The sequence below is a fragment of the Glandiceps talaboti genome, chromosome 7, assembly GCF_964340395.1.
Source record: "Glandiceps talaboti chromosome 7, keGlaTala1.1, whole genome shotgun sequence".
NCBI lineage: Eukaryota > Metazoa > Hemichordata > Enteropneusta > Spengelidae > Glandiceps > Glandiceps talaboti.
This window is the reverse complement of record NC_135555.1, coordinates 12,033,761-12,058,819: the sequence shown is the minus strand read 5'-3', so window position 1 is coordinate 12,058,819 and position 25,059 is coordinate 12,033,761. Positions and strand designations below refer to the sequence as shown.

The 25,059-nt window shown below is 33.8% G+C and overlaps 1 protein-coding gene across 1 annotated transcript in view; it reads right to left on the bottom strand.

Annotated features, from left to right (window-relative positions):
- LOC144437944 (uncharacterized) overlaps positions 1 to 25,059 on the bottom strand; it is a 31,333-nt gene that overhangs the window by 4,403 nt on the left and 1,871 nt on the right. The window contains exons 4-14 of the mRNA XM_078126978.1: positions 21,422 to 21,745; positions 18,242 to 18,408; positions 13,519 to 13,683; positions 12,629 to 12,834; positions 5,568 to 5,618; positions 4,354 to 4,449; positions 4,029 to 4,093; positions 3,781 to 3,903; positions 3,064 to 3,205; positions 1,813 to 1,972; positions 1,177 to 1,274 (exon numbers count right to left, since the gene is read on the bottom strand). Of these exons, the coding sequence (XP_077983104.1) occupies positions 1,177 to 1,274; positions 1,813 to 1,972; positions 3,064 to 3,205; positions 3,781 to 3,903; positions 4,029 to 4,093; positions 4,354 to 4,449; positions 5,568 to 5,618; positions 12,629 to 12,834; positions 13,519 to 13,683; positions 18,242 to 18,408; positions 21,422 to 21,745 (1,597 nt within the window). The remainder of the gene's footprint in view (positions 1 to 1,176; positions 1,275 to 1,812; positions 1,973 to 3,063; positions 3,206 to 3,780; positions 3,904 to 4,028; positions 4,094 to 4,353; positions 4,450 to 5,567; positions 5,619 to 12,628; positions 12,835 to 13,518; positions 13,684 to 18,241; positions 18,409 to 21,421; positions 21,746 to 25,059) is intronic.

The window sequence follows — 25,059 nt, the reverse complement described above, 5'->3', positions numbered from 1 at the left end:
TTTTTAGTAATTACATATTTCTGATTCAGTTCTTATTTCATATCCAACATGGTGATAAATACATAATGAAGATGGTGGGCCTGGAAGTCTTTTCCAAAAACAAAGCTTGCTAAAACAAAAGTACTTGGTGCTTGGCCACATGAGGGCGCTGATCGGGACTCATACATCTCAAACATAAACAACTAAAAGTATGACACAGAACATTTCAGCCTACTCTGCCTTCAAGGGAAAATGTTGTGGATGCATGTATACCACATAACAAGAATTCAGAACCGAATCAAACCTGGGTTAAGATGAGATGAAATGTCTATACTTATGGAGAAAATACGACTGGTAATTGAGTCTTCGGTTTACTAAGATAGATGCAAACTAAATCTATTGTTCTTCAATGTGGTAGATTACACGAGTGAGTGATAGTGGTTCCTCTGTTGTGCAATCCAATTTTATCCCTGTGATCAAGATAGTGTAAACATTTGAAGTACTAAAACAGTTAACACTATCATGGAACTTGATCTGTTGATAAAACTCTGCAAAGGCCTCCCAACTGAGACTATGATTGAACCAACCTCCATTCAATAGCTTATCACTGTTGTATCAGCATGTTGCGAAAACAGTTTTGGCAGTTTTGTGTCTATCTCAGTATTAAAACCAAAGACTCAATTACCAGAATAATAAAATAAGGTGTACGTCATCCTGTTCAAAGTTCGTGTCATATCTATGTACTAGGTCTTAGCAAATGTTGTTTATAGTAAAATCATTAACATGCATCAATCCCCATGACGTACTTAACATCTGCACAAATTCCTTGCATATCTAGACACACACTTAGACTGATCAATCATCACAGTAGGTGCTCTGTTTAATCATGGCACCTGTGGTGAGAGCTTAAAAAGAACATCATGAACCTTCGAGTCTGATACCACGCAGTTTTTGACACGCTAACTATACTACACCAAAAAGATATGTGTTGCACGTTTTCAAATAAATTGTTGGCATACACTTTTGTTTAATGCAAGAATGATATTGTAATAGTGCAATTTCAGGTATCTGTGATTTGGACTAAGAATTGCTACTTAGTGGGGTGGGATGATGTGATGGTTTACAGATGTATGAAAAAAAACCATTTGTGCCCAAATTATTCATTCCTGTCGCATGTGAAGAAAACGACTGACGTACCTGGAATAAAGAAACTTTACTCAGTGTTCCCATATGTACATGGATAGCTAGATCAGTCTGCATTTTTATTGGAACTGCCTCCATCACTTCTTTCTCATCTGTTGAAATAGTAAAGGAGAAAAGAATGAACATATATATTTTGGCATTAGGTTTTTATGCCCGGTAAAAGGAGGGTGGGAGGGGTGTTAAATTGGGGTAGTAGGGGGACTGGTAAAGTCACTAGCTGTGTGTGTCCATATAGTTTTTTGTCTTTATTGCCAGTATGTTTTTGTATAGCCTCACAGTCAATACTGAGACCTGAACAGCACCTCTCACACCAATCCATAGTGGTACATCTTTGATAATACTAAAGAAATGTCAGCAAATATTGGGGATTCATTTTCTATTTTGACTGTGAGTAGAAACTATATTTGTATTAAAAGATTTATTTTCCTATCACGATCACACACACAATAAAATAGTCCCACCAGGTCCATTTCATACCTAAAAGTACCCCAACCCCGTTCAATTCTCTTTCCCAATTATACAAGTACCACCTAACTTACCTAACAGTTCTTTTTCCCAATTATACAAGTACCACCTAACTTACCTAACAGTTCTCCCCTTTCCCAATTATACAAGTACCACCTAACTTACCTAACAGTTCTCCCCTTTCCCAGTTATACAAATACCACATTCGTACTCTCTTCTGGACACTTTCTGGTATCTTCCAAGTATTCAGTAATCTCATAGTATTGTCCATTCTCCTTCTAAATGCTTCCCTAGTTGCTCGGGCAGCACCAAGAATGTCTCTCATCTAGAGCAGTAAAAATATTAGCTTGTAAGTGACCTGATTGCATGTGGACATAGGTTGAAGGAAGCTATATTAATAGAGAGGTTAAAATAATCGTTAGAAGGTGTACACACATGGAAGCATTATTGTGCAGGCATACACATAATGATGCACACAGAGTTGTGTTTATAGCTACGTGTTCAGAATGTAAACTTGAATGACAGTGGAATATGCATGCACATACACATGTCGGTATATTCTGTCCAGAAGGCCAAACACATGACTTTTTTCCAAACAAACTTGTCTGTACTTTAGACATTTTTCATTCAAGTACCCAATGGAAAAATCCAACAATTAGTTTACAGTTACATTTCTGAACTTTAACATGAAAAATTAAGACATTTAATAGACAAAACTGATAAAAACTTAAAAAACATATTTACAGTTATGTGAAGACCTCAATTTTGATGTATCAACATCTGATTCAGAACGTTTGGGTTGCCTTTGAATCATGTGACTATGACACTACGCCTACATAGAACACACATAAATATATGCATCTAAACCTCTCTAATATCAATCACAGAAAGCCCAAATAATGAAATCAGTATGTAGGCCAAGCCACTACGATCCCAAATGTACTCCTGACCCCATTTTATGTGTCTCATCCGATACACGTACCAGCGGCTCATTGTAGTACACCCCTGGCAATGCTGATGAGACATCAGTGACAATTTGTGATTTGCTTCACGAGAAACTTTGAACTGTATGTAGACATTTTAACTTGTTAAGCTCACTAGTTAGAGAATTTAGAATGGCACTTACAATTTATATTACGACAATATTGTAATGAAAAAGCATTTTTGGTTGTCAACCCAACATTATTTGTCATGTATATGCCATGTACACAGCTACATTTGTACACAAAGCGCCTCAGATGTACAACATCAAGAAAATGTCATAAATACTGACACCCCAACCCCATACTCCAGTTTCAGCCAAGTGCAGCCCCCTCAATAAATGCTTTACCTACAGCTATATGGGTATGACCCCCTCCTCCTACAGGTACTGACACCCCCTCTAGTTATACCTAGTACAGCTTTATATAAACATACCTGACCAATGATTGTTGCGAAGACAAAGATACCAAGGATAAAATCCACATTCATGAAGAAGATCTCAAATGTTGTCACTGGATCCGGTAGGTTGCCAATGGTGATTAAGGTCTTTGTTGCTCGGTAACAACATCGAATGTATCTATAATTGAACAACAGATAAATCACAATGTGGAAGGAATCATATTTCAAATAAAAGAAAATTCTACACATGATTTGATAAATTAGTCTCTCAATTATACACATTTGTACATTGATTGTGGTTGCATGGAGTCATGATGGTTGAATAGAGTGGCTAACTTGGAATCTGCAAGCAACAGGTTTGAGCCTTGTTGTTGCTGGGTTTTTTTGAATAGCTAATGTCTTTGGGCAATATTTGAACCATGATTGTGCTAGTCAACCCAGCTGTATAATTGGGGATCTGGTAGGATAAAGGTTGTAATGTGAATGCATTAATCTTATAGGCTTATACAGAGGCTGCAATGGATTGTACTGTCCCAAGGGAATTGAGTTGAAAGGCTGCTGTGCTGCAATAGCTCCATGCCAGGGGTAATAATTGCCAAGTGCTTTGAGCAGTGTGGGAAAGCCCTATTGTAAAACTAACAGTATTATTATATGATGTGATGGGCTGGTTACAGAAACCAACCAGCTACAACATCTACCTGACATATCAGAATGCACACAAAAAAGGACAACTGTCCTGAATGTATTACTAACCTGTTTCCTTCACCATCCCATACCCAACCATTGGAATTGATTCCTTCCCACACTGATATGGCATAATAACAGCAGGTATTCAAATGAATCATATACAACATATAGCCAATAGTTTTAGTCACTCTACGAAGATAAAAGTAGATTAGATTCAACATACAGAATGTACAATGTGCTACTTATTACTAAATTTGCAGGTGAAAAAAACAGAACATGAATATTTAGGAGAAGAAATCAAGTTGTCATATTACCTGAATGTCCATGCAGATTTTGATTTGTTTTCAAACTTCTCAGTAAATTCAACCCAAGTCTGCACCTGTAACATGACAACAAGGTTGAGAAACAAATCTAAAGTATTTTAGAAATTACAAATTACATTACAAATGACGTTGCCTTAATATTGGTATTTCACTCATGTGACAATCTTTTTACACACACCGAGACACCTGAAAATGTAACAGAAACAACTAATATGGTGCCACACACAGTGGAGATGTAGAAATAGTAAAGTTACCATGTTAATTATCAGTTTGAAAGCAAAATTCAAATCGATAGCCTAGGTAGCCTTATACTCACCTTCAGTAGCCTAGGTAGTCTAAGGAATGTACTGTAACCATAGGGACCAACTTTCAGATATATCAAATCCAATGGCAACAAGGACAACATGTCAATCTTGTAAAAAGAGAAAAATGCATTATTTTCAATTAACACCTGAAGTAAAAGTCATGCCCATTCTAAATTAATTAATTCTCATTCTTAATTAATTGAAATTAAGAAAAAATAAGAGGGTTCACCATGCAAAATTTTACAATTGAAAACAAAGTCTAAAAATGTTTATAGTATGGAAAATATTGGACTGACGATCCTTGCAGAGTAGACAGTGAACAAAAAAATTTCTTTCGCCATTTCAAAAACACTAAGATCAAGCTTTTATATGCCAAAGTTACCAATGATCAAAGAACATTGATTTTTCAATAAATTGGTCTCTGAGGTGCGTTCTTCCTTAAATGGGGTTTCTTTCCTTACAGGTTACTTGCGCATTAACGATAAGGCAATTGAAACACTTTCAAATCATCAGCAAAATCATGATGCCACAACATTTCAAACCAAAATATTGAAACTACTATACTAACTCTTAATATCTGATGTCTATTTTTGCATACCAACACAAGTGAGAATTACCCCACAGTAACATAACAGCAACACACAGGCAATAAATCAGTGAGAATTTTCCCACAGTGATAATTTCACCATAGCAACACAACAGCAACAATTTCTTATTTTCAAAAACAATGATAACGCTCCCTGCATTGCTTGGCAAAGAAAAAAATGTGGAGATCATTACAACAAGAGTCTGAGTAGATGATCTGGGAGCTACATATAATAAGACCTCACTTGATTACTTGGTGGCCATTAAGGACTAAGTAACAGAAGTGAAAGCCCAGAGGCATAGCAGTTGATCACTGATAATGTGGATATACATGTTGTAGGGATTAAACCATGGTGTAGCAGTAAAGAATAGATCCTTGCTCAGTCATGTGTGATGAAACATCATACTTGAACAAATTCATGCCGTTGAAATTCACGACCGAACAAAAAAAGGGCTATATTAACAAGTTTTATTTTTATAAAAAGTGTGCCACTGGGCCAATCGGATGGTCAGCCAATGTGTATTTTATCTTCATCACACACTTACAAAGAAATTATACCCCTGCAGTCACAGCTATTGTAGATGTCAAAATAATATAGAATGACACATTACATAATTGTTTGGTATCACTATCACCTACCTTAAACTGTGAAGTCTGTGTGTAATGTTTCCTCATCAGCGTTTTGTCTGTCTGTTGATAGAAAGATGAGTTTAGATGTTTAGTCAAGTTTTTTATGTACTGTACATGCAATAAGTATCACACACACCATATTTTTACATATACAACAAAGTATATAAATCTCCATTATTGAAAGGTGACAGTTACACTTGTGTTCTGGTTCTGCCTCCTCTCATATACACCAGTGTAGAGGTGAATTAAAATAGTCTAACATAGGGTCCATTCTACATTATTTTTTATTTTGCTTTGTCTAAAATGTGGTCCATTGTCTACCAAATCATAAGTGTGCTATTAATTGTGCCCAATATGTTCAGTGCCTCCTGAGGGAAAAAATACAAGAGTGAAAAACTACATATTGCGATCCACCATTTCCTTAAATATGGAACTGTTTTGGTCTAAAGTCTTCTGAAAACCTGTAATGGTCTAAAATGGAGTGTTGGTATTTGGTCAAAATAGGTCTAAAATGGGGTCTGGCATTAGCAGTATTGGCCAGACAGCCGTACCAGAGCTGGCAACTGGTACCGCCCCTGGGGGATGTATATATACAGTAGGATGGTATCTCTGATAGTGAGCATGTCTTGTTTACAGTCAGAGTACAGTGGAATTTCTGATGGCAAGTTTTTCTCAAGTGATGGCACATTCAACCTCATTCGGTGTTTACATACTATCTTGATTGCAGGGAGATCATATTCACATAACCAAGGCACCTCTATCATCCACTTGTGTAATCTACGTGTATCACATGCATCAATTAACAACAGTGTTAGTTTGTGTCTATCTTAATTTGCCGATGGCATGATTTCCGTAGTAATATCTGAAACATGAGCATTAAACATGTCTACTGTAGCTTTACCTTAAGATTGATGTAAAGACTGTTTTCCACAGCATCTGAACAAGATATATATGAGTCTCTAGATAGCCTATAGCTTCAAGTGAAGATTACCAGCTTTGTAATTTTTGTCTCTAACTTGATCTTTGCAGTATGTTCCTCCTGATTACAATCCCCTAGGGGAGTATCATGTACATGGTTTCTTAGTATCCAAATGTCATGTCTCTGATTTAGTTAGCTTTAAAATGAGTTTTGTTGTACAACAACATTTGTACCAAAATCTTACGGTATTATTTTAGATCCCCTTTCTGATATCCATGCAATCCTGTCAGATGTAAAGATTATGCCCGACGTGTTATGTCATGCTATCTGCTATTACTTCACACGTACCTGATAGAGCTGAATAAGGTGACATTTATCTTAGTCTCACTTCTTTACTAAGATATGTAAAGAATTTAACATATTTCTCCCAGTAGCAGTACTGTAACATTTCACTATTATAATTTTTTACCCATTAAAATACACCAAACCTTTTTTCTTTAAAAGTTATAAAATGTATATATGAGAGTTCAGATTCATGAAAGGGATGGTTTGAAGTAGTAGTAACTCTGTGCTCAATAACATTTTTTATATGACATTTATGCATTGTGTGTTCGTAAAAATGTGTTCTGTGGTGGATATATGCTAAATAAAAGCACAAATGAGAACTGGATGGTCTCAACAAAACAAAACTCAACTCAAAGGGTTTCCAAAAGTTTTGACTACTGTAAATCTGGAAATTTTCACAGGAGACTTATTTTTGCTTAATTCATTGATTTCTTGTTTTTATTGTTGATGTATACATATAATCATCTTGTGATCAAACCCTATCAACATCCTGAAAACTTACAACAAGTATATATAACTGCTATAAAGTTTACTTTAAGCATATTTTACCAATATCCTACAAACTTACTATAAGTATATACTATTGCTATAAAGTATACTTTAAGTATATTTTACCAATATCCTAAAAACTTACTATAAGTATATACATTGCTATAAAGTATATTTTAAGTATATTTTACCAATATCCTACAAAATTACTAAAAGTATATACATTGCTATAAAGTATATTTAAAGTATAGTTTTATTGTTCCAAATTCTATATACTTTATCACACTTGGTATAAATAAGTATACTTCTAATATACTTAAAATAGATTTCAAGTATACTTTTATCATACTTATTTGATGCAAACGTATACTTCTAATATTCTTACAGTTAAGTATCATGCATTTTGGTAAGGGATTTGTTGACAAATGATTCAATGAACTGGACTGTTTACCTGTATTAATTCTTTACACACTGACATTTATTTAAGTTTTGCCGCTTAAAAAATACACCAAACATTCACTAAAACAATTCAATCATTCTTACAGCCCGAGTAACAAGCCTACTGGTTGTTTATATATGAAATGTAAACTAAATTTAATGTAATTCTCGCTTAAAACAACAACGATCATGAAAAATGTTCAGATCTTGACTTTTGTACCTTTAAGATCAAAGTCGTTGACTTTAACATATCCAAGAATCCAACCTACTGACAACTGTACTCCATATGATGAATTGATCACACAACTCACTTGTCTGCGATTTCCTTGATTACCTTGCATGGTACTGCAGGGATAAACAAATCCCAACGGAGCTAAACCCGTGAATGTAGAATTTTAAAATGATGATGGCTTCAGTGAACTTTTACAATCTTACATCAATCATATTGGCCATGTGGGCACGTGAAATGATAAATCGATCTATCGAATTTGATATTTTCATATGTGAATCTATCAACGTCTAACTCAAAGTAATGATGGCTTCCGCGCTATTAACTTTACTTCTTATATGTATCAGATGGCCACATGGGCAGATGAAATGGTAGAGCTGTTAAAGACAATATGAATGTTTTGCATTTCAACATTAGATTGGGTTGATGACATTTCATAGCGATTATCTGGGGGGGGGGGGGTCTAGCTAGTCTTTCAGCTGACTTTATGGCTTTGCTACAATAATGATTGAACTATTTTAAGACTCACAGGTTCAACACGTACTTTTATAACCATGCTACCTCTGATATCAGTCAAATACTTCCAATTTCTAAGCTGGAAATACCATCATTTCATAGTGATATTAATTTACTGGGTTAGCTTTTCAAACACTTTCATATTTATATAAGACACCCTTTTGTCAAAATAAGAAATATGGAAGATGTGGCAAGAAATATAAATTCTATATTGAACAAGTCTTCACTGAAGACACAGCTAGTTTGCAAATTCAATCCAAACTTCAAGTACATGTTGAGCTTTTCAACCAAATTAGGCAACTTGAAATTGATAAGTTTATTTTCTTTTAGTATTTGTTTGCTGTTTTTTCCTGCTACGTTATAACTGATAAGCCAACAAACAACTTTTAAATAACACAATTTTTTTGTGGCAATTGACAGACAATACAGTTTTCATATTTCTGAGCACTGAAATAAGTGAATGATATTTCATATATTGCATTGGAGAACAACAGAGATAACTTTTTATGTTTATGTGAAATTTTGATAAACATTTCATGTAACATATCATATTGGTGGTTTTCTCATTGTCCTAGTGGATGGCCTATAGAAACTAGGACCATTCTCTTAGAGGGACAACAACAACAACAACAACAACAACAACAACAACAACAACAACCACATCATCATCATCATTATCATCATCATCGTTGTTGCCATTGTCGTCGTCGCCGTCGTCGTTGTCGTTGTCATCATCATCATCGTCATCATCATGTGCTGTCTTCCTCAGAAAGGTGAGCTGTCACAATCCACCATTTCTGTCCGTTCTGTGCTGTTCTCATTAGGTCTTTTGGTATTTCAGTCCATGCTTTATCAAGTGGGACAAGTGACTGATATTGATTTTATTCAATGAATAAATTTACTCTGATTTAGGCAATGTTCAGCCTTCAATTATTTCAATAATGAGTTAAGGGGTTTGTTTATCACTTAATTCACTCTCATATATATGATATATCTGTCGCAGACATCAACGATCACTTCAAGAATGTTCTCATGAATATCAGTAATTAACAGATGTTGTATATATCCACCAACACAATTGTATATCCCTTGTTATTCGCTTGCTGTACTCTCTAGCTTTTAGTTAATTATCCTTTGAAAATAAGGACTTTCAGATTTTAGCCACACTACAAGCAACTTCTCTCTCTCTCTCTATCCACTGTTACCCACCCTCTACCTCATGGCAACCTGCCTTCTAATGTGTCTAGCCACAATATCCATATCAGACGACACTTTCACAAACAACTGATAAATATATTTCATTAAATTTTCATCACAATTCTTTAGTTCGTCACTCAAAATCGGGGAATTATGGAACTCTTTTTTGTAATATTTTATTAATAACTTCGACCCCTCTCTAGATTTTATGAACAATTTTACAGACACCATTTCATTCTCACATTAATATTGTTAGTCATCCAAGTAATACATGAATCATTAATAGCCAAGAGCTACATTCTCATTTACAAAATTCATCAACATTTAATATTTATGGCTTTCCATAAAAAATAAATATAAGTTTCCCCTTGTGTCTGTTCTACAACCTTCAGAACATAGACCTGAGTCTTCAAACTCACCCATATTCAAAATTTATTATTTAGACACCATCAATTAATTTCTTTGTTTGCCATCCATGTGTAGGTAGGTTTGTAGGTAGATTTAGAGAAAACAACATCATATTTCGCTTTGCTCAAAATTTCCACGCAAGGCCAAAGACCGTTCAAATATATTCAGAATAACTACATAATGTATAATCTCGATAGTTGTTTAAGACAATCACACCTTGGACTTTGATAATTATATACATTTCAACTGTGTAGTAGATTTAAGTATAAAAGGAAAACTGATCAACAGAAAAGTGAATTTTACATGACATGCTAGCACTTTCGTTTTTTTTCTGTGTTTGTTTCCCACTGTCTGCCTGGTAGATTTTGGGAAAAATTCAAGGATGGCAAACAAAATATTTAATTGATGGAGCCTTATCAAGACAGAGAAGGTATGGTAAATGTGAGAGGTTTCCCATAAACCTTTGCAGGAAATACCAAAAAATGACTGAACACTTAATTGTCAAAGTCAGCAAATTAATCTCTTTACAAGATTTTGAAGTTGACTATTAAAGTTAGCAAGGTGCTAATTTATCACCAAAAATTATATTAAACTTGATTCCAGTAATCAATACGAGTGTAACTAAAGGCAAAGGCAGAAATAAGTCCGAGTGGGCAATTTTTTTTCAATCTACTCTGCTGAAAGTGGCTCTCATATACAACAAGTTTGATAATCAAACTACAAAACACTTCTTGAAATTACAGTCTTAAGAAGTTCTTTTTATCACAGACAGATCATTATATATACCTTCATCTGGTGATTGAGGTTGACCAGGATTGAAAAACTATGCATACACACATCATTGGTAGCTTTAACATCAAGACTTCTAAATGGACAGTGAATATATGCATCTCAATAACATGATAAGAAAGTGATTCAGTGACTTGGAAATAAATCATTACAGTGGAACAGGTGTGACAATGTATATATGCATTGAAAATACAATTTTCCTGACACTTTATTTTTAGAAAAAGCTATCATCATGTAATTCATTGTCTTACTAATAATGCATGATGTTTTTACAAATTAAGTTTGGGAATACTGGTAACAGAGGGATATTAAAATCAGTTAAATAGTACATAGAAATGTCAATACTTTGTACAGCAATGGAACTTCAGTACAAAATGGGTAATTAAGATTATACCATCTTTAATTGAAAATGGCTGGGTTCTCCTACAACATGCAAGTGTTTATCAGAAAACTTAGTGACAAAAACACTGTACTAGCTATATTGTGTGAAGCAAAAGTCCAGTCTGACTTATTTCTACCTTTAGTACACTTGTATTGATTACTGCTATCAACATAAAGAAAAGTTCAGTCAGACTTATTTCTGCCTATAGTACACTTGTATTGATTACTGCAATCAACTTGCATATGATTCTGGGTGAGAAAATAGCACCATGGTAACTTTTTTGACTGTTAATGGTCAACTTTGAAATTTTGTAAAAAAAAAAGCCATAAAGCACTTGACATGCAGTTGGCCATTTTTGGGATTTCCTGCATGGGTTTATGGGAAATCCTCTGGTGATGACATCACATTTACCACAATATCTTTGTTTTGACGCTCTTTGCATTTGTCTTTTGTAAAACCACTTACATGAACACTTCTAATACAACTGTACAAAATGGGACTATATACTGATTATTATGCAAACATCGACAGTTGTAATCTTGGCTGGCATCAATAATTGGTGAGTGTGACTCACATAACAGACAGGCTGTGATCAATTCACACTGGATCAGATTGATTGGCTGACATAGCAAACACTTTTAGTGTTGATTTATATCAAGTGTTACTATCATTACCTGAATTGTAATGCTTGTAGTTTAAATGGTTATTTGGAAATGGGGGAGAGTGGAATTAGTTAGCGGCTGTCCCGTTTGCATGCACATGGCATGAGTTCATCTTCATCCCTCTACCTGAAATCTTGTCTGAGTAATTTCTTGGTGCTGTTTGTTTGTTCTTTAAGGGGTGTACATGTCATGGGAATGTATGTTATTTGTCAGTGATGCAATAAGTACACATAAATCAAGTGAAACACCTGCAGGGGACTCTGTTTGTGAGATGCTGGCACAGCTAGATGGGATTGTAAGATGTTCATGTGCATGACACAGCACTTAAAGTAAAGAAGTAAGTAAGCAAAGTAAGTAAAGTAAGTGAGTAAGGATGTGTGTGTGTGTGTGTGTGTGTGTGTGTGTGTGTGTGTGTGTGTGTGTGTGTGTGTGTGTGTGTGTATGTGTGCGTATGTATGTATGTATGTCTGTGTGTGTGTATGTATGTATGTATGTATGTATGTATGTATGTATGTATGTATGTATGTATGTATGTATGTATGTATGTATGTATGTATGTATGTATGTACATGTATGTGGGCTTAGTATCTCATATTGAGAAAAGCAAAATGGTGAAACAGAATATGTGTTAAAATACATTATTCAATCTATAACTGATTATAACTGCTTACAGTACATGTAATATTTCATACTTACCACAAATAAGCCATGATATAAAAATTTAATTCTCATGTGCAAAAAGATATCAGTAATGTAGATGAAGTCACACAGATAATCAAAGGTTAGCCAGAACCCAATGTTGCCTTCATGGGCTGCTGGAAATATGCCCCTTAGAAATATAACTATGGCATTGTAGATGAACGCTATGGATACGATATTTAACCATGTCAACCACCAATTACCTGCAATATTTATTATCAAATATGTAAATAGAATGTTTGATTTGTGTAATTAATGTATCTTACTGGTGAAGAGCCAGCTAGGACCTGACACTGAATAATTTCTATCATGTTTGATTTGGCATGTATCTTATTGGAGGGAATGTCGGCTAGGACCTGACACTGAATAACTTCTATTATGTTCATGTTGTATACAACTCTGTGTGAATTGATACGAAGAGTCTCCGCTGAGACCTCATTACTAAACTGTTTTCATACCCCCTCCCCGAAGAGACTCCAGCTGCATCACACAAAATAGATTCCATACAGGTCTATGATACATGCAGATGACAGTTTTTATGATGAAATAGCTAAAACCCAATCAAATTTGTTTTTGAGAAATGAAAGTTTATTTTTAACAATTGCAAGAATTATTTTGGAACAATTATAGAAGTACTCTGAGCTAAAATTGAAACAAATCTACTGGTCCAGTTTGTCAGGGTTTTCCAAAATCTTTCAGCTCAGAAAAGAATATCCTTTCTCATACCTTATGAGCACAAAAAAAATACCCCTTTCCTGTGGACCCTCCCCATACGGTCATCAATGGGAATGCCCCAGGGGTCAATTGCGGATATATAATGTAACTACAGAGTAAGTGACAGTAAAAAAAGGAAAGACATGACAAAGTTAACATGGTTTGAAACTGACCTGAGGAGTCAATCACACCATCACTAGACTGAAATTTCAACCTCTTGACAAAGTTTGGCAGCTGTAGCTTACAACAGCCTTTCCCTACATATCTGATGTCTTCGATGTCCTCTGCTAGAGAACTCGGAGCAAAGGAATCTAATCGATTCCGCTTGGGAGGACGAGCTACAAAGTAATGAAATAGTCAAAATTTAGTCAAATATTGATAAGACAATCCATACCAGACTACTTAAATTTGATTTCCAGCTATTGGTTACCATGGAAACTAATTGTTTCTCAGCTGTAACATGTTGGTAAAGAAATATGTGGCTTTTCTGTTGCTCATAAAACTTCATTGATAAGTGAGTCACATAGATGTCTATAACTGTTGATAATTTGAACCGAGAGTGATGAGATCTTGCTATGTTTATGAACTTGTGGATGTTAAATAATCAAATGCTTTGACCATGAAACAAACAGAAAAGCAATAATATTTAATAATACATGGCATTAATATTGATCAATGTGACTATTAAAATTAGTTTCATTCGTATTACTAGTACCCGGAGGATTTCATATAAAATTTATTTTCATGAGCAATGACATATAATTTATAAATGACCATATTCCATGTTTACCATACACATTCATTTGGTGCGAGTATAAAATTACCAATTTATCAAAACCCTTTTTACAATTCAAACATCTGTCTTTAGATTCTTCTTTCTGTTTGTCTACACCATAAAATATTTAACTCCAAACAGTGTAAACTGTGATATATTCCACTTAAATGCTGCCACTGCAAAATGGTTTATTATCCACATGACACTGTTAAAATCTTAAATGTCAACAGTCATACCATATATCTATGCTTTACTGATGATTTCTTTTATAAAAACTGGACAGTTTTATATTATATACTAGTATATGAAATTATTTATACTCTTCTGCAAAATTCATTTATGTTCTGAGAAAACAGAAAAATTCAACCGTGCATTAAATTACAGAAGAAAGAAATATACATAGAAACACATTATGTATTAAAAATTGATCCTGTTGTAAAGCTGTCAGTTTTATAGCAAATTAGACTGACTGAATGTTTTATATTAATACATCACTTTGAACATTCTTTTTAAATTTCAAACACGGAAATTCAAACTGAAGCATTTAAAAAAGGAGAAGTGCAAAGGAACATATATCTTCAATGGAAAACACACATCATAACAAATATTTAAAAATAATAATTTAATGAATTTAAAATCTCTCACGAAGTTGCATATCACCAGTTTTACGACAATTTGGACAGTTTTATATTATACCTCTGTAACTAAAATATTTCAAAATATAACGAGAATTTGAACTTTGACAAAAAATACAGAAAAAAATGAGCAAAGAAGCATGTATCATGAATGGGAAATATATCTAACTATACACTATCTGTCATGAAGCAATATGTACCACCTACTCAACCTGCGATAGGATTTCTAGAAAATGTTCAATTTACGTGGCAATACAGTTAACAGAACTAGTCTAGAACAGACATTTTTAAGGAAAAATTTAAAAAGAAAACATCTCACCCTCCACAAAAAATATACCAGGATTTTCATTCAGCTCTATGTTCATGAACGCAATCTTCCACTTGGAATGAAATCGGTGATTACATTGTAACGTCCTCTCTCAACATGTCAAATGCTACAACATGTGTGGTTATACAGGCAAACACAATCTAAGTAGAGGTCGCCTAGCTGCCATGTGATAGTATGCCTAAATGTATTTAATCTGCCCGGTTATATTGCCTAGCAATGGCCTATAGCCGGATGGTATTACCAAGTGATGACTAGCCGTAGGATCTCGGGGGATGTTTCTGCTTTGCATGTCATTACACACTTTACAATTACTTTTGACACTGTTTAACTACACTGTCCCGCTCATCAAATCTCTATGGTGTTTATATCAGCTTCCATCCATCAATCTTTTCGACTCTGTTTCTCTTCCATGAATTTTTTATCAAGTTTGACTGGGATAGTACTTGTGATAAGAATTTGGATCATCCTGCCCAGACCACTTGTTAACAATGCTATCATGCTCACTTCAGCTGTGTCTACAACACTTTCATGCCCACTTTTGCTGTGTTTGAATCTTTGAACTCACTAAACAACTAGTTAGCTTATGGTTACATGCATCATTCAGTATCAAATGATTGTGAATGTCTTGATCAAAAAGCTCTCTGAGTGTCTGTCGAGAGTACTGATATGATCTAAGAGCAATCCTATGATGTTCATAAATATTCCATGTTCTATGGACATGGCACCTGAGGGAAGGAATACTGCATACAAATTGAATAAGGCTGATACTAGTGTATGGTGATAGGTTTTTGGATTGCAATCATCTGCTACTAAGATTGTGTTTTCAGTTGGCCTATCAGACATTATGCAGATTATTTAACCCACCTTATCGTCCTCCATTACAATACCATTCAAACAAATTATGACACTCAGTGTATGACAATTAATAGTTCTTCTCATTTTTTTTTAGTTTTCAAAATTTTCAAATATTTGTATAATTTACTGTGTTATATTTTAAAAAGGTATGAGTACTTCGATTATGACACTATTGTGTATTAAAAATTAGCAGCTCTGATATTTTTTTCATATCTTCAAATAATTTGAAGTGTTTTATTTTGCAAAGATTTAGGAACTCTGGTACCAGAAATGGGAAGTTGGATAAAGTTTACATAGATTTCAATACCTATGTACCATATGATAATTTCAGTGGGGAAATTAACCCACCTGGTTAAATGGCCAGTGAATGCAGGTAAATTTTAGTTACTTACCCACCTTAGCAAAATAACTGATTTGTCAATATTTTGAAAAAAGATGCTGAATAGTTGTATATTGTATAAAATAACAATTTTTCCTCAAAAAAAGTTGATTATGTTTCGATTATATAAAATAGCATGATTTTTGATAATTTTCAAAAAAAAAAATGTAAACTGGACAATTGTCCGAGATAAATATTCATACTGATGCAATGAATGACTTGAAAATATGTTATGTAATTGTTAACATGTCTGACTAAAGCACGTTTTACAGTAATAGAATGCTATGCAACCTATTCCCATAGGCTACATTCCACACACTGCTGTGATTAGTGCAAAAATACAATTTAGAATTGTCTAGTAGGGAGAATATACAAACTTACTTACTAGATGCTGTCACACTGAATCAGATAATTGTGAAATATCACAATTTTTAATACTTTGGGAAACAATTGCTGTGTTAGACCGAAGTTGTTTAAAGGTAACTTCTCCCTTTTTGAAAGGTGCAGAAATAAGAGTTATCCCTAGTATTCCGTGAGGAAAACATGGGAATGTCAACTGTTCAAACAGACTATTAGGTTACGTGAAACTAAAGGTAAATCGTGACATAAGTAAATCATGACATATTGCTTTAATTCTCTGTATGTGTTCTGAAGGCAGACTATCAATACAGCGAAGTAAAATCCATGAACTGTATTCAAATACAGCAAACACCATTAGTGTAGATTGTAGCCAGAAGGTTACAAATGATGCAATTTATGATCATAGACAGTTTTGGAATGAGATAAAATACAAAGAATAGATCTTGTCAAACAACTATTAATGCCCAATTTATTGCTGTATCTGTTATTACCAATCCAAAACTATAACAGTCCATAAATCATAAAAAAGTATCATAACCACTATTACAATATCATGATATTCAAAAAAAGCACTATATTAACTGACAAACATTCAGAACATTTTTTGACATTTTCACACATACAATTCAAACTTTTGGTGTTAGTGGAAAGAGTTGGAGTTTCAATGTAAAATATTTTCATGACAATATATATGTTATTCCTGATGTATTCTACATATGGTAAGCGTGTTACAGTATTGCTTATTATGGGTTAATTGAGCTGACAATGTGATGACAGCCACTGCCATGTTCCAGCATATGAACAACACAGGGGTATTTCATTTATCTTGCCAGATAGAATTCTTTTAAATTTCTTAAAGTTACAGATGTTGTCATGTCAGCTTTTAACTTAACAGCCCCATTGTAGTTCACCGTTGACAAGGCTGATTAGATATCAGTGAGAATTTAAAATTTGCTTAAAAATTTGCTTAAAAAAATTTTTTGACTCTAGAATTTTAACTTGATAATATAAACCCAGCGAGTCCACGAATATTCTTTATTCTTGCAGTAGCTTTCAACTTCTTGCTCAATATACTATTGTTACTTGCAATGCTATTGATCTCATGATATCTGCAAGGCAAGGTCATGTTTTTGTCCAAGTACACACATCTAGAAAGCTCTTAAATTATAACATTAGCTTCCTACCCTATCCTCAGGCATGACATAGTAATTACTACTAATTATGACAGAAACCTACTTCCAAATTTTATACTGAAAATTAACCAACTTTTAGTTGCTATTTCTGTGTGAGCAACAGTATTCGCATTACCCTTTGACAAGTGATTTGTTATGACATGTCTAAATGTGAAACAATACTCATCTAATTTTCGAAAATTGAATTTTCTCTACTTGGGCTACTTAAAATAACATACAGTGTGGATCCACACTTGAAAAACAGCATTCATGGGTTTCTGCTTCATGTTTCTCTCAACTCAAAGTTGGAATTGTATTTTTAACATTCTGATGGGTACTTCAGTCTCTAATAAGTGTCTCAGTTAATGATTATAAATTGTAATGGTACTTACGAGTTGGTGGAGCTAATGTTGATGGTTCTGATGCCGCTGAAGTCACTGCTGGATGGACCTCACTCTTCCTAATCTTCTTGGCACGCTCCGTGACATTTTTCACCAAGTCTCTCAATCTAGTACTGGCTGGTGATTGCACTGAATTGACACTTGCATCTCCATCAAAACTGAAAAAAAAATACAACATTATATTACATCTCAGATCACTACAGAGAACATGAAGTAACCAAGTAACTGTTTTTTCTGACATTTTTACAGGTTCAATATGGAACCTAAATGGTACATTTGGATGAATACTGCCAAATGGGAATATCAGCGTACACCCCAGGGCTACATTTGACTTGCAGGCAATAAACTATTCTCTCTTTATTCATGGTTTCTTGTTTGCATTTGTTTCCACTTGGGAATGAAATCAGCTGTTAACTACTTTTTGTATGTTTGTCCCATAACTTTAGAAACAAGACATAGACCGGTATGTGCATTACAATACACACTAGCATCATATATTTTTCACGACACACGTTTATGGGCCTATGCCCTCATAAATGTCCCATCCTGCCCAACAGAAAATGACTGTCTACATTATATTTCGCAAGTCTGGGGTTTTTCGCTAGGGAATCCTTGGTAACAGATGACGGAAATTAGACAAAATTTGCATACATTTGCATACATTTGAATATCTTACATAAATTTGGTGGGACACCCTGGTAAAACACCTGTTAGGAACTCAGCAAGCAGATTTTATCTATACTATGTTAACCACCAGTCACAAATTAAACGTTAACACCAATTTTAAGAAATAATTCTTAACATCTCAAAGACAGCATTTTGCTAAATACATTACTTTTTTTCATGAGTTATTCTCATGCATAGACATATGATCATTCATAGCACATCGCCAAAAACTTTACTTGATGAACACCAACTTCTTGTCATAGCTGTACAGAGTTGAATTCACTTTCTACAAGAAAACTCAACAGTTCGCCAGAGTAGAAAAATATATAAATTTGCTTTGAAATTATTTCTCATCAACATCATTACATAGAATTATGGCATTGCTAATAACATATAATTTTTTCTTGAAGGAAGGGAACTGGGAAATACCTTAAAAACTTAGTTTCAACTACATGCTCCGTATGAATAAATTTATGATCAGTGCAACCTCTTCATTCATTGAATTATGTGTATAGACTTTTAGATATTATTCCCTAATGAATAACTTAAGGGGCCTTGTCACTACAAGTCAATAGACGAGTGGTGAGCAGAGACAAATCTCTTAGGTCAGAAGCATTTTCTGACTTAATGAACAAAAATATTAGGGAACAATATAACTATACGTCCTCAAGTATAAATTTATTTAAAAATTGGGAAAATAATGATACGTTGGAATATATTGACTCATACTTTTAGCACTGCAGAAACAATGACATGGACACAAGCTCTCGTGATGTAAAACTACCAGGGTATGAAACTTGTATCATCTGTTCAGAAGTGTTCAACCTGGCTTGCATGTGGTAAAGAATTGTAAAGAAACATATTTTTTTATTTGAATGTGTTCAATCTGGCTTGTATGTGATATAAGAATTGTAAAACTCATATTCTTTGTTCAAAAGTGTTCAACCTGGCTTGCATGTGGTATGATTGTAAAACTCATATTTTTATTTGAATGTGTTCAATCTGGCTTGTATGTGATATAAGAATTGTAAAACTCATATTCTTTGTTCAAAAGTGTTCAACCTGGCTTGCATGTGGTATGATTGTCAAACTCATATTTTTATTTGAAAGTGTTCAACCTGGCTTGCATGTGATATAAGTGTCCTGCTGAAAGAATTAGTGGTCCAAGGTCCTGCTAATGTGAACTCTGTATATTCAGATGACTCTTTAACATAGTTATTAACAGTATAAAGGTACTGATCCGACGGACCAGACAAGGTAAAATTTGTGTGGTCCGCCAAAAAAAATCGCTAGTCCCGGACCCAGGACCAGTGAATTTGTTCACCCCTACCTATATTTTATATTTGAACGTGTTCAATCTGGCTTGCATGTGGTATATAGGAATCATTATTCTACAAACACGTACTACAGTGCAGTTGTACTAAATATTGATGGCAAAATCAAGATCAACAATCTACTTTGCACAGTAACTATATTTACTGCAAACATCCACCTTTCACTTGAAGCTTGAAATTTGATATCACTGTATGGTTTGAAAGTCAAAGAGAGACCTGAACATTTCCATCATACAATTACTGAGTGATAATGAAATCAGTGGACAGAGGAAAGCACTTCACAAGATGTCTGCACAACAGGAAATCAGGTTTATATATCGTACCATTAAACACCTGCATACTAGTTGTACCGTCATACCGTTAAGGCATTATACTAACAATACGGTTCTCTATGTGCCATCCATTTTGTCAACATACCTTGAAAAGATATTTTTTAAACAAATGTTGACTAGATAATGGAGTATACAAGCTTTATCTTTCAATTGTGAAAATTCAAAATAACTTTTGGGATGTCATATTTATTGTGAATTTTTTAAAATTAAGTTCATTTGGTTCATATAACAAAAATGTTTTCATCATACCCCTAGTTACAGGGTATTATATTATCTATTTCTTTACTACATGTAGTGCATCCAGCATTCTCATATTTTGTACCGATCAAAACATTATTCTTTTGTAGAATTATGATTTAAAATTTCACTTCTCTGCAGATTATTCAGTCATCTGAGTTTACATTTCTGAATTGTATTCATAAGTTTGAATTCCTTGGTTATCAGGGTCAGCATTTCAATCAAAAGTTCTCACTTTAGTATTAATTAACCTGAGCCATATGGATTACATAGGATCATTCTTTCATTCTGGATACTTTTTCTATTTTTCCAAAAAAAAAGTTTTTCATACCTAAATTTTAGTCCTAACTTGAGGTGGGCCTTTTAAAACTTTTTCATCCATGTTGAAATAATATTACCACTATGTATTTAAGGAAGTCTGTTTATGTATAACACTATAGTTAGCTGGTGCAGCTGTTCACATAATACTTAATTATTAACCACAGATGACTCAGACTTAGTGAGACACAGCACGTAAGTGTTCTTAAGGTGTGATGGCACTTGTTAACAACCGTCATTCACATATCAGATAACTGATTTATCTTGTAGCGATCCATCCTTACCTGCCGCTGAAGCTCAGATCACTCAGTCCACTAATGCTGCTAATGGCAGATGACTTCCTTTGCTTACTGCTAGTACCAAACAAGCGTTCCCATGGAGACTTTGATCTCGTAGGTGAGCTTGGTTGCGACTTTGATGAAGTAGAATCGTGACTTTTACCGTTAGACACATTGACACTACCATTGGACAGTGTTGGTGCAAGTAATGACGACGTTGGGGTGAGATAATCCATTTTACCAGGAACTGGTAGACTGTGGCGTTTGGTGGCTAATATGTGAGCCAGGCTCGGTGGCACTAGGCTGTCTGTCACACCCAACGTATTACATCTAGGATGAATGAATCAAAAATAGCAAAAGTTCAATTGTAAGTCTCTAGATTAATTAATTAAGAACATAATTAGAAATGAAACTTATAATTAACTGAAAAAATATCATCTCATATTTACAAACAATGAAGATCATACCATGCAAACTTGAACCAGATTTCAGTATTATAGCATTAGCAAAAACAGTGAACAGTGAAGGTTGAGGTTAAAACCATATATGTATGTGAGATACTTGTAACATTTGACATTGAAGATGATGGTCAAGGTCAAGTGAATGTTTTCTTCAAAAATACTTAATACCACACACTAACACGATTGTATAGCTCCTTGGGAAATCATAAACAATTTGGCATTAAAGAGATTAACCTGTACAAATTTCAAAATTATTGTCGAAAGTATAAGATCATTTTACATCGTGGAGTAAACTTGAAGTTAAACTTCCATTGTAGTAGTACATACTGGTGAATCACAATATGCACTGTGTTTCTACTACCAGTACAATCTATTACAAAGTCATAATTTTCTGGGATGAACTAAATTCACTGTAAACTATTTTCACATTGAAACACATTTTATTGCGAATTGTATACTGGAATATAGACATTCTTGAAAAAAAGAAATAAGGAAAAACCAGTAATGGCAAAGAGAAATTGTTGGGGTATAAACACCCCTCCAGAATTGACACACAGCAACCTTTGAGTAGTTACTGATGTAAAAGACCTACTCTCTGCATCATTATCTTCCTAATATGCAGACATTGAGCTGTTTAATGACACATCAATAGGTGAGGCTAATTCTCATTTACCAAACATATTACCGAGTTCTCTGACGTTTATTATTCACAATAACGCACCTATTGCTGTCATGTATCATGTCCAGCTAAAAGTATTCATACATTATTTACACATTTGCATCTATATTTTATCATATTTCATGAATTTTAATATCTTCATGACATTTGTTTTCTTTTTGTTTAGCTGACTGACCAATCAATCATTCTCAAGGTCTCAGGATGAGAGATAAAAGCATAAAAGGGTCTTCTTATGAATAGCACTGATTGGCAGATATTAACTATATCTATATACATGTATGTGCTGCAAGAAGTTCGACACATCCCCCTGCTAGGATTCCTCTTACAGGGAAACTAACATACAATGCAGATATTTCCTGCACATGATTTGCGAAATAAAAATGAAAAAAATGTCCAGGCTCATTTCCTCCCAATGGATAAGAAATTAAGAAAGCAACAAAGTCTTCTTTGTGTTTTACAAAACTGTATCTTGTTCTAATTTTCTTGTTTTCAGGTTTTACACAATGTCGCATGGTTTCCCTATAGTAGGAGCCATAGTGGAAGGTGACTAGAGTTCTCGTAATGCATATTTCCTTCTAGCTAGCAGTTGAAATCATGTACACTTAAAATTCAGAGAGTTGTTGAGTTATTCCCAGTAGCATTGTGTTTTATGAATACTAATTTTCAGAAGTATTGAGATAAATACTAATCTTCCATTTGAGAAATATTTTCTCTCAAATTTTTCCCTTTTTTTGCTAAAATAAAATAATTGAAAATACTTCTTATTCAATGTTTCCATGAATATATCTTCCTTATATAACTGACAAAAATTTAGATTAAGGCAAAATAACCAATTTCTATTTTCAGTGAAATTAAAATATCTTGAAACCATAATGTTTTGATAGTATAAGTTTGTTAACCTCTCAGCAATAAATTGTCATATGAATTGTCAGAACAGGAAATTTACTTGCCAGACACAGTGAGAATTTTCAACATATTCATATTCATTCATATTCATATTATTTATTTTCACCAGACACAAAGGGAAAATGATACACAACTGAGAAGAAAAGAAAAGAAAAACTGTACCTGGTGAGGGCCATAGAAACAGTTCAAGCAGAACTAGTCTAGTCTATGGCCCTGATACTATAAAAATAATGAAATATGTTTATGCGTAACTGTACAAAGAAGAAACCAAAACCAAAACTCACATAGTGTATATATAAGTAAACTAATTACATGAAATGAAGTTAATGAAAATCACAGTCATAGTCAAAAACATATACAAGTTCTGTAGAAGTTACTGAAGGGAATTAATTTTTAGCAAGAAGGTGTTCTTTTAAAGTGTTTTTGAAGGTGCGTCTATGGGTAATATTTTTTATATAGCTAGGGAGAGAATTCCAATGAGAAGTTATGTTATAGCCCAGAGATTTGTCTTGGTGATACTATATCACAAAAAGTTGTCTACACCAATGTCTTGGTACGGAGTACAGAGATTCTTCAGATAGTAACTCAAAACAAGACTTTGGGGCTAAACATTTTCTGAAATTATATCATAAATTTCATATTCTAAGTATATTTGGTAATATTTGATGACTTCTAAGACATTGGTCATGTTTCCAGGTTGCCAATGACTTTGGATGGCTAGGTGAACCATATGTTGACAACTATAGCGAAATAAGTGGGACACTGAATCCGATTTGATTCTAACTATACACTTCAAATGCTGCCTTCACTGAACAAAAATACCACTTTCATTCAATTTCAAACATAATGATGTGATTTATTACAAACGCTATAAATTTTATACGATGTTTCTTGTTTGAAATACATTTCTCTTCTGATGATTTGATGATAAATATTGTAAATGTATTTAAGATTTTGAATTTTAATAAATATAAAATTTACATTTCATGAAAAATACAGGCTAAAAAATTGTATTTATTAAAAATGTAGTTGAATATTTGTAACAGAACTCTTGCAACTGAAGCCATATCACACTGTGTTAGACTGTTTCTGTGATAAGTGAGAAATAGCTTGAATTCAGTTTGATAATGACTGTAAAATGCATTTACGATACAAATACTATAAGTACAAGTAAACTCAAGGGGGCGCTGTTTATGAATTTTTTCTCAAAGTTGTATCTAACTTCTTCTAATTATATTTTATTTCATAGACTGTTCACATTGACTTTTTGACTATTTCTGCTCATTACTGCAGATAAATTTGTGAAAATATGTAATAGATAACTGAAATATATACAATATGTAATATTTGAAAGGCAGATCCAAAATACACAACAACCAGTGATTTCCCTGAAAAAAGTAACATTGCAGACAAAGCCTCTTTGTGAGCATCCTCTTGATAAAATAAATGATACTCAAAAGATTATCCCTTCTAGGTCTCCAACTTTGCCAGTCTGAGCTCTCTTGTAAAACTCTTCTAGGTAGAACACATCATAATTATAGGGAAGTGAGAGCCAAAAGGGCTACCTCTATGTTTGAATGTTCCTCTGTGGTAATTTC